An 11,419-nucleotide genomic window follows, 5' to 3' on the forward strand; every position below is an offset into this window, starting at 1 on the left:
TGTGAATTACAGAGCGCGCAGTGGGAAGGACCGTGGCGCCCCTTTCTCTGCATTTGGTCCCAGGTAAGCGCTCTGCCATGTAGCATAGTCCAGATAAAGAATGAAACTTTTGACCAGTGTTTGATTTTCCAAAGATTTCTCCATTTTTTTGTCTCCACCTGTTGATTCTATTTAGCTTTTTGGTAATAGGCTTCTGCTATTGAGAAATTGCCTTGAATTCGGTTGCCCCATCTTAGAATGTCAGACCCTGTTTTCCTTGCCACTTTACGGGATGCCATCTCTTTGTTGTATTCCTGCCATTGGTTTGATTTGGGGGCCCTTTCCCAGTCTTCTTTTTGTTTCCATTTGCGCTAGTATCCTCCTTCACTTGGTTTCCAGAATTTGCCGACAGTTGCCTCCTCAGCCTGGGTCGTGAATGCGCGGATGGCTTGGAGGTTTTCTTGATGGATAAGCCTTTCACGTTGCTGCCATGATTCTTCCCAGAATCTGGCTTTATCTCCTTCTCTTATCTCCCAGAAACTATGTTCTTTTTCTTTATTGCCTCTCACTAGGTTCCAGATTGCGGAACCTCTAGCCTCCATCTGGCTTCTCAATCTCCCTATGCATTCCTTTGCCGCCTCATATTTCCTTTCCCAGATCACCTTCCACAAATCATTGCCTCCCTGAGTCCACCTCCACCAGAGCTTCGCCCCCATTACTTGGTTAAGAACGAAGGGGTCGCGTAGTCCTAAACCTCCATCTTTGGAGAGCCTGCTTAGCCATTCCCATGAAATTAAGGCCCACTTTCTGGTCTTGTTGGTTCCTTGCCAGAGGAATTTCTTGAATAGGGCAACCAATTTTTGGCTTGTAGACTTAGGGATAGCTTGGCACGAGATTTGGTAGATTGGGATAGCCTGTAGAACAGCTCTCAGAAGAATTAACCGACTTGGGGCATTCAGCGAGCGAAAGGTCCAGTTTTCCATCTTGTTCCTGATTTTTTTAATTAAGGGTTCCCAATTAGCTGTCATGAATTGGTGCTCATGCAGCATAATACCTAGGTATTTTGATGGGAAGGTACCAATGCTAAAGCCCATAGTGCGCACCAAGAACCTTTGGGCGACCAACGAGGTGTTAAAGAAGAACACTTTAGATTTATCCTTATTAATCTCTGTCCTGAAAGCTTGGTTGAATTCTGATAGAGTTTTAATGACTCTTTGGGCCTCCTTCAGCATGGCTTGACCATATAACATCACGTCATCGACGAATTGCTGGTGCGTAACCGGGAGATCATTCCCACAGATTCGCAATCCCTTTAACTGGTCTCTGGAAACTTGGGCCTTGATCAACCTACCCAATCCTTCCATAGCTAGGATGAAGAGGAAAGGAGACAGGGGATCTCCCTGCCTTAGCCCTCTCGAGGGGTTGAAGGCTTCGGTGGGGGTGCCATTTAACAAAATTGACATCACTGGGGTGCCTACCATAGATAGGATCCATTTTATCCATCTTTGTTCGAAACCATGCGCTTTGAGAATGCCTTCCAAGTACCCCCAGCTAATTCGATCAAACGCCTTAGCCAAGTCTAGTTTGATAAGCATACCTGGGTTGCAGGAATTTTTCAGGGAGTGTATCACTTCCTGGGCCACAATAATTCCATCTGTAATCTGCCGCCCTTTGACGAAGCCTGTTTGCTCTGGTGCAATGAGATCTGGCAGGATCGGCTTGAGTCTGTTGACCATGACTGTTGCTAGAATTTTGTAAATTACATTACAAAGGGATATAGGCCTGAATCCCTACGGTTCGTCTGAGCTGCCATTCTTTGGGATCAGGGCCAAGAAGGTGGCATTCAGCCCCTGATGCATACGCTTGGAACACCTAGATTCCTCCACTAGGTCGAGCAAGTCATTTCCCATAAAACTCCACGCAGCTTGATAAAACTCGATTGTAAAGCCGTCGGGACTCGGGGCCTTATTTTTCGGCATTTTGTTGACCACTTCCTCAAGCTCTTCTTTGGTGATAACCCTGAGCAGAGCCAGATTTTGTTCTCGGGAGACTTTCTTAGGGATATGTTGGTAGATCTTGTCTATTTTCGCGGTTCTGTTGGCATTTGGCTCTGTGAGGATGTCTTCGAAATGTTCCACCAGGAGGCGTTCCATTTCTTTCTGCTGCGTTACTCTGTTTCCCTGACTGTCTTCCAAGGAGAAGATTCTGTTGTGGTGGTGGTGGTTCAACATGGCTTTGTGGAAGAATTTGGAATTCTTTTCCCCCTCTTTTAACCATTAGACACGAGATTTCTGTTTCCACAGGATTTCTTCCTGTTTTCGTCTTTCCTCCAGTTGATTGATTACCCTGCCTTCCTCCGCGGCCAGCTCCTCGTTTCGTCCATCCGTGATTATTTGTTGCTGGATTCCTTCCAATCTGGACTGAAGTTTTCCTTGCTCCTGCTGGATATTACCGAATTCTTCCCTATTCCATTTCTTGATTTTGCTTTTTATTTCTTTGAGTCTGAGCTGGAACGAGTGCATTTTGTTGCGGCCTTCCGTTCCCCTCTTGCTTTCCTGCCACCAGCTCCTTAGTTTATCTAAGAAGTCTGGAGCTCTAAGCCAAAAGGACTCAAATCGGAAGGGCCTCTTTTTATTTAGATCGTTCAAGGCTATTTCAAGCTTGATGGGCCAATGATCAGATCCTGTTGAGGGGAGGATAGAGGCTTCATAGAATATATCCAGCCCGATTATGTGCTCCGAGACCAGAAATCTATCCAATCTTGACGCAATTTGTTTGGACCCTCCTCTTCTATTGTTCCAGGTGTATTTCCCGTTTATAGTTGGGATGTCAACCATCCTTAATTCTGCTTGAACGTCTCTGAATCGTTCCATCTTTGGGGCTTCTTTGTTTATTCCGCCTTTTTCTCTTCTCTGGAGGTTATCAAGTTGAAGTCACCTGCCAGAATCCATCTCTGCTCCTGGTGCATACTTCTTAGCTTTTCTAGTTGGTTAAGGAACAAGCCTCTATCAGCATGGGTATGGGGCCCGTAGACAGCCGAGACTGCCACCCATTCGCTTTGCCCGATGAGCTTGAATTTTCTTGTCAGGGTTCTTGTCGTTCCTATCCACCAATCTGTTAGGACCTCTACCGGATTCCAAATAATTGCTATCCCTCCTGCACTTCCTCTGGCGTCTATGGTTACCTGTTCATATCTGGGTTTTATTTTATTGAGTATTTCCTCCATCCTTTGTCCTGATATTTTAGTTTCTTGGATAAGCATGATTTGCGGTTTATCCTTCCTCAGTCTTGCTGCCAAATATCTCTGTTTACCTTTGCTGTTTAAGCCTTTAATATTCAAAGATGTCAAAATCATTGGTTAACTTGGGATAGGTTGTGAAACACCGCTGACAGCGGGACCACTCTTCTTGTGTTGACCAGCATTTCTTCCATGAGTTGTATGGAGTCTTTGAGATTTTTCCTGCCTCTTTTTTTCTTTCCCCCCTTTCTTTGTCCTTGCTGATCAGTTTTGTTTTCCTTCTGGCTCTCTTGGGGTTCTTCTAGTGTGGCTTTTCCTTTTTCTAGTTTGGCTTTGTACTGCTGAAAGGTATCCGCATACAGCCTCTTTTGATCTTTTGGGATAAATCTCTCGTCTAAGTTTCTCCATTCGTGCAATAGCTTTCTTAAGACTTCTTCCTCTTGATTTAGATCTTCCCTGCTTGTCTCCAAGTCTGTCTCCATTTGTTCGGCTTCTTCGTTTTGTTCCTTGTTTTTCTCCGTTGGCTCACTCGGGGCTTTCCTTTTTGAGTGGGTTCTTTCGCTACTCTCACTATTGTCTGATCCCTTATCCTCTTGGTTTTCCATGGTTTGGTCCTCCTCTTCGCCCTCTTCCTGTAGTACTGCAAAGCTGTTTGATTTCTCTGGGGATGATTGTTTTTCCTTCCTGTTTTCCTGTGGGGGTTCCTTATTTGTTTTCCTTTTTCTTTTCACCTCTTGGTACCCTTCTTGGTCTGTTGGCTCTTTTTTTTGCAGGGGGCCCCTCCTTTCTTCTTCTTCCCTTGTAATCGGGCATTCCTTAGCCAGATGGCCATGGACATGGCACCTACGGCATCGAAACGGGATGTGCTCGTAGTCTAGGTTTTGTTGCCAAACTTCTTCATGATATTCTAGTTCCACAGAGTCTGGGATGGGGTTTGCTAGGTTCATATAAACACATATCCTAGCGTACAAGGTGTACCTTCCTTTCTTCGTGGTTTCAGCTATTTTCACAAAACTTCCTATTGAGTTTCCTATTCCTTCCAAAATTTCCGGGTCCCAGAAGTCTATAGGTAACCCAAATAGACGGACCCAGACAGGCGTTGCTAGAAATGTTTCTTTATTCGGGTCGTAACATTCCTCCTAGAAACGCATAAACAGACCAGCATTATAATAAAAATACGGGCCATTTTCAAATACCTTTTCCTTATCTTGCAGGTTTGAGAAAATCACTGTGAAGAAGCCTTTCGCTCCTAGCTTGAGCTCGATGTGGCCTTGGGGCTGCCATTTTTGCTGAATCCACTTGGTAAGATCTCTTTCTGACGGCCAGACTCCTACGAACATGCAGATAAGGGCATGATCCCTCATGTAGCATCTGTACTTCTCTAGTTTATTCGCTGGAATCACGAACCTGGGTCTCTCCACTGGACATGGCAGGCATTTTCCCCTGCGGCCTGCTTGCCAGGTTGCTCCCAGCACCGGTCCTGCGTTCTGATGTTCCTTTGTCATCTGGGTGTTCTAGCAGTCTTCTGTCACCGTATCCCGATAGGAGGGGATCTCTCCCCTCCTGACATCTTCTGTCATGCCTTTTGTCTCTTAGCTATATGCTGTTTCTTGCGGGTCCGATCTGTATTCTACCCCTGGCCTCTCCCTGCGTGCCTCCTGAGGGTTTTACTGCTTTGCTGCCATTAGGGTTTTAGTTGTAGAGCTCATCCCATAAAAACTCCCATTCGATGATTATGTATTTTTAAATATAGAATCTAGATTCTAAAAGATGAATGGCGATATGAAATTTTTGTCTTATATATATATATATATATAGTTTCTTAGGAACCTAGCTCTGCAATTAATGCAACAGATTTGTAATCTTCTATGTTAATGGTTTGCTGGGTTCTAGGTTCGTAGGAAAAACTAACATGGAACACACACACACACACAGACACACGTGTGCGTGTCTATATATATATATATATATATAGTCTCTTAGGAACCTAGCATTGCAATTAATTCAGTAGATTTGTAATCTTCTAGTTTAATGGTTTGTTGGGTTCTAGGGTCTTTGGAAAAACTAACATGGAACACATTTAGACAATTGTTCTTTGATTAGAGATAACTACATTAATGTTTTTATTTCTTAAAACCCTCAAAGAAGAAAATAGTCCATGGTCCCAATTAACAGAACCACCTGAGGCAATACCTTAATGCAAGAAAATGAATAAATTACATGAATATATCTTTATATGGATCAACAACAAATTACCCTCTATGCTCTTTAGACATATATTATGGACTAATTAGGTGCTAAGCTATGGGACAAGTGTTGCTAAGATTGAGGAGATGTTTGAATCATACTTTATCCTAACATTACATTAGACCAAGTTGACATTAACTATTTCCTAGTGTCTAGATATCCAAACAAAATGAGAGGGTTGACCTATTGCTCCTATTTGTATGTCCTAGTTGCAAATGCCCTTTGTTACCTCCATGATGCATAAAAAATGTATAGATGGGTAAGAGGAATTGCCTTACATGGCGGGGTGGTGTGGGGGCGAGAGGAGGGGGGGGGGTGTGGGGGAGGATATTGAACAACTATTTTGTAGATGGATTTTTTTACTCTCTTGAAGTTTCTCGAGTATTTGTTGTTGTGACACTAGATTTTTTGGATGTGTTTTGCTCTTTGGCTAGGGTTGTTGTGAGTGACTACAATTCAATTTTTTTGTAGATCATGATAGATGGGAAATTGGAATGGCTTAGTTTTCCTTGGGAGTGTATGAGGAATTTAGATATTGTTATATATCTTGCAATCTTATTTGGAGTTGATGTATCCCTTGGCTACATGTGGGAGTCGTGCCTCCAAAAGTTGCGCCAAGAGTGTTGAAAAAGGTACCAAGGAGAATACTAAAGTTTGTCAATTCGAAATTTGAGGAGAGATTCCTCATCTGGAAGCCCAAATTTTGGGGTGATATTAGCAGACCTGTGGCACACAGTTTGAGGAGAGATTCCTCATCTGACAACGCTGAAATCAAGGGGTTAGTCTGTTGAAGGTGACACGATTTTCTTAGCAGTAGAGGTTTGGCAATGGCACACAATTTGAAGTGTAGAGGTCATAACAAAGGCACCAGGCCCAATCGGCCCGGGGTGGCGAGGGGCCGATTGTCTGTTGAAGGTGACACGATTTTCTTAGCAGTAGAGGTTTGGCAATGACACACAATTTGAAGTGTAGAGGTCATAACAAAGGCACAAGGCCCAATTGGCCTGGGGTGGCGAGGGGCCGATTCCAGGAATCGAATCGGCCCCTCGCCACCTTGGGCCGATTGAGCCGCGGGGTGGGCGGGGAGCAAATTACTAGAAAGTTGACACAAACTTCAAGGGAGAGATAAGTACATGAAGTGTATTTAATGTTGTGTAAATTTCTTTGAGATCAAAAGCAATATAACTCCTCTTCAAATTGTTTTTCCCCACAGGGGTTTTTCTAGGGTCTGAGATTGACCAAAGTCAAGTGTTCATTTGTGTGCATGCTTGTGTTTCTTATGAGCTGAATGTGAAATGAAAGAGTAGTTGTAGCCTAGTAATGTTTTAGTTGCAATTTTATATTCATGTTTTAATGTGCAAATGAACCATGGGGTTGGGCATTAAACAATGATGTGTAAAACTAATTGAAATCAGAGGGGTTATAGGGACCTAACAATTTTCTACAAAAAGTTCAAAGGTGGAAGTACAAGTTTCTTCTATTTGTAGGGAAATAGTCACTAGTCAAACCCTTGGATTCTTTGTACTTGCTAGTTTGCGCCTTGGAAAGACTTCAAAGGGGGTTTTCATTGGCTATTGGTTTGATGGCGATAGATCACTTTTCATTGCCCCTTGGAGTGTCTATACTTTTCCAAAGCAGGATGGTTGCTTGGGCTTGACTGATCTTAGTCGACAAGGTCCTATCTTCACAGTGAAATGGATTGTTCAATGTTTTGTTGGTGATGAACTGTGTAAAGTGTTCATTAGGCATATAATTGTCCATGAGAGACATAAGCCTAGTATTTGAGGGCCATTTCAGATTTGCAATGCGATGAATACACTAGATGATTTTAAGATTGGATGCTCACCCTTTCTCAAAGTACTTGGCAAGCTTGGAAAATAACTATATCATATCTTTCTTGCTAGTGGTCTAGGCTTGAGTGGGTTGTTGATATCCCTTTTTATTTAGCAAGGGATTGGAAGGTTTAGAATTTTGTTGCTTCTCACGTCAATAGTTTCCTTCCTCAGATATTGTCTAGGAAGGGACTATTTTCTTGGAAGGATTTGTGGGATGATGGCTAGGAAGGACACTTTTCCTCTTGCTAATCATTTGTAACAACCCATGTATAAATACAAAGAACGCAAGCATAATAGCAGGTATACGGTACATGCATATGATCGCTACATATGCATGTGTCGCATACACCGCTCTAGTATTTTATACTAAATTGATTATAAGTGCTAAATACCATGACACTTCTTGGAATAGAAGTTCTACTCATTCATCAATATTGCGTAATGCATGGTTAGATCTTAAAAGAGGACTATACATATTATATGTTCCAGATTATTGATAAAACTATATTAATAAATTAATAAAATAAAGGTTAATTATTAATATAAATAATTAATTAAAAAAGGGTCCAAGTATAAAGTTTATAAATGTTATATTAAAACAAATATAAATAAAACAAAGTGTTATGTTAAAAATGTATATATCGTTATAAATGTTTTAATGGTACGTGTATATCCAAATGTCATGGTCATATTAAAAGAATTTAATATGAACATAAGGCATTTAAATTAAAGTAAACCCTAAATATAAATACACTTGTAAAGAATTATGACTCACGTTCATAAAGGAAAAGCTGTCACTACGATGGAAAACGGTGGGATCGCTGGTGAAGTGGGCGGTCACCGCCACGAAAAGCTACATATAGAGGTAGATAGAGTTTTTAGAAGGGGGTTGAACTGGGAGAAAATCCAGAAGGAAGAATTCGGAAGGGAAGGGAATCAGCCATTGGAAGAGCTTGAGAGTTCTGAGCTTCTGGGAACGGGGGAACGGTAAGCTTTTGTTGAGAAGCTTACTAGATTGAGCAGCAAGGCTCTGCTCAGTCTGGCTGGGAGGATTCAGTCTTTTAGTAATTGTAGCAGCATAACCGGAGGCATCTTCAACTGCAGCAGTTCAGGTAGGTACCTCAACAGTCCCGTTAATTGATTTTGTCAGGTCCAATGAAAATGTTATAGGTTCATGCTTTAAATTCCTTATTGTTTTTTGTACATCTGTTTATCTGTTCTTACCTACCTGAACTGCTGCAGTTGAAGATGCCTCTGGCTATGATGCTACAGTTACCGAGAGACCGAATCCTCCCAGCCAAACTGAGCAGAGCCTAGCTGCACAATCCAGTAAGCTTCTCAACAGAAGCTGACCAGTCCCCCGTGCCCAGAACCTTAGAACTCTCAAGCTCTTCCAATCGCTGATTCCCTTCCCTTCCGAATTCTTCCTTCTGGTTTTTCTCCCGGTTCAGCCTCCTTCTAAAAACTCCGTCTACCTCTATATGTAGCTTTCCTTGGCGGTGACCGCCCACTTCACCAGCGATCCCACCATTTTTCATCGTAGTGACAGCTTTTCCTTTATGAACGTGAGTCATAATTCTTTACAAGTGTATTTATCTTATACTTAGGGTTTACTTTAATTTAAATGCCTTAGGTTCATATTAAATTCTTTTAATATGACCATGACATTTGGATATACACGTAGCATTAGAACATTTATAACCGTATATATATTTTTAACATAACACTTTGTTTTATTTATATTTGTTTTAATATAACATTTATAAACTTTATACTTGGACCCTTTTTTAATTAATTATTTATATTAATAATTAACCTTTATTTTATTAATTTATTAATATAGTTTTATCAATAATCTGGAACATATAATATGTATAGTCCTCTTTTAAGATCTAACCATGCATTACGCAATATTGATGAATGAGTAGAACTTCTATTCCAAGAAGCGTCATGGTATTTAGCACTTATAATCAATTTAGTATAAAATACTAGAGCGATGTATGCGACACATGCATATGTAGCTATCATATGCATGTACCGTAGACCTGCTATTATGCTTGCGTTCTTTGTATTTATAGATGGGTCGTTACAACATTCTAGTTGGTTAAACATATGTTCTAATAATTGCACTTTATACTCCATTGGCTAGATTGGATATCGTTTTAGGATTAACCCATTTGGATTTACAACTCTCATAGATTGTATGAATCTCTTTGCATGAAATATGCCTTTAAAGGAACACTTAGCAAGAGATGGGGCCTTATAGATGAAAAAGCTAATTGGGTTGATTGTCTAGGGGCATTGTTATGTTTTAGATTCTCTTGTTGATTCAAGAGATTTTCATGTGTGTTGTTTTATTATGGACGACTCTCGAAGGAGAGACTGTTGAGTGCTAAGTTTATTGATCCTTCATGCTTGCATTTTGGGAGGATAGAAATGGTTTGCGACATTGTTTGGAATTGTAAGCATTCTTAATAGTGTTAGAATTTTGTATGGGCCACTTGGCAACATATCTTGTATAAGAATATTTTATAGAATGCTAGCTAGTTAGGTGTTATTGACTTTGTTGCTTCTTCTCACTTCCATCCATTGTGGCATTGGATTATATACACGACCTTATATCATATATGATATTTGAAAGATTAGGTGTGAAGTTGTATTTATAAGGTCTAACTTCTCTATTCTTTTGCTTAGAAAATGCTTTATTTTGATTACTTGGCTTAATATAGATGAGAGACATTCTTTCTCCTTAAGTTGTTTGAAGTACTTTTAGTTTATATTCTTTTGTTGTAATATGGTGTTTTCAATATATTAATATAAACAACATCTTCCCCCCAAAGAAACCTTGTAGTCTTTTGGGGATAAATCGAATTTCCCATAGATTCTCATATGTGGCTTGGAGGTGTAATTTTTTTTAGGCATGGACTACAATCAAGAATGGTTAGGCTTGCTAACTAAATATAAATGCTTAGAAAGAAAAGAAGGAAAAACTAAACCAAGAATGGATTGTGAACATAATCAACATTTTTGTAGAAAAGTCTTCTACATAATGGGAGAAAATTACAAAGGTGTTATGGCATACCCATTGATCACAGTTGACAATTGTGAGACTTGTATTAGGATCCTAAAAATTGGCCAAGCAAAAGCCCTTGGTAAAGGTTCCAAATTCCCCAGAAAAGTGAACCATTTGGATTTAATAGATCCTTCATGCATGTTGTAATCATGTTTTCATAGGAAATCATTCTTACAGAGTAATTGAGTAGGGTACATTGGGTTCGTTTAATTTGCGCAACTTTATATTTCTTAACACCTATGATGGTTGGAGGTTCAATGTGAGAGTGAAATTGATATCGTTTTGGCATATCTTGGGAATGAACTTTTTAGATTGGTTGGGGGTACTTTGAGAACCTACAACATCGCCATCATGAGTGTGAGCTCTATAGGTGATACTATTTGATAGGCAAGAGAAATTTGGGTTGCAAGCAAATCTTAATAATTATGAACTTTGGCTACAAGCATGCAACATTTTTTTCCAAAAATGGTTGTCACCAATCTTGAACATGATTGCAAATCTGATGGGTTAGCGTAAATGTGATAATAAGGGTAGTATTTTAAAGATAATATCTTAGATGATATTACTTTTATCAATGCATACTTTGAAAGCATTTCAGTTGTAGCATATTTGTTTCGCTTTCTGATTGTACTGCATACATCTGTTGTAGTGATTATGAATGGTTTTCCCTACTTGTATCTTCTCTCTTAGCATTTCAAGTTTGTCTTCTACAAGATTGTTGCTTACTATAGATTGTTTCTTTCTCTGGTGTACCTAACATACTTTACATTGTGTCACATATTTGGTGATGTCATGCATTTTCATTACCAGTAGGTTAGTACAATCATAGGAGCAAAGAGCAGAGATCAAAGAATCTAATTTTTATTTGATCTGAGTAGAATCTAACAGAATAAGAAGGTATTATTTGACATGCTGTTAAATGATCAGGTATGATTTCAGCACCAGGAAGGAGGATATATTGGGCAGGCATGAAGCTCCTGTTCGTTGTGTTGAGTATTCATATGCAGCAGGTAAGAAAAGCCCATGGCTTTACCTTGCTTCTACTTT

At 40.2% G+C, this 11,419-nt stretch overlaps 1 protein-coding gene across 1 annotated transcript in view; it reads left to right on the forward strand.

Moving 5' to 3' along the window:
- LOC149184611 (mitotic checkpoint protein BUB3.1-like) overlaps positions 1-11,419 on the forward strand; it is a 78,497-nt gene that overhangs the window by 35,809 nt on the left and 31,269 nt on the right. Inside the window, exon 3 of the mRNA XM_089417623.1 lies at positions 11,300-11,382. Coding sequence (XP_089273749.1) covers positions 11,300-11,382 — 83 coding nt within the window. The remainder of the gene's footprint in view (positions 1-11,299; positions 11,383-11,419) is intronic.

This window comes from Pinus tabuliformis, chromosome 3_2, assembly GCF_031772625.1.
Source record: "Pinus tabuliformis cultivar Carrire ecotype Pingquan chromosome 3_2, CPIR1, whole genome shotgun sequence".
Taxonomy (NCBI): Eukaryota; Viridiplantae; Streptophyta; class Pinopsida; order Pinales; family Pinaceae; genus Pinus; species Pinus tabuliformis.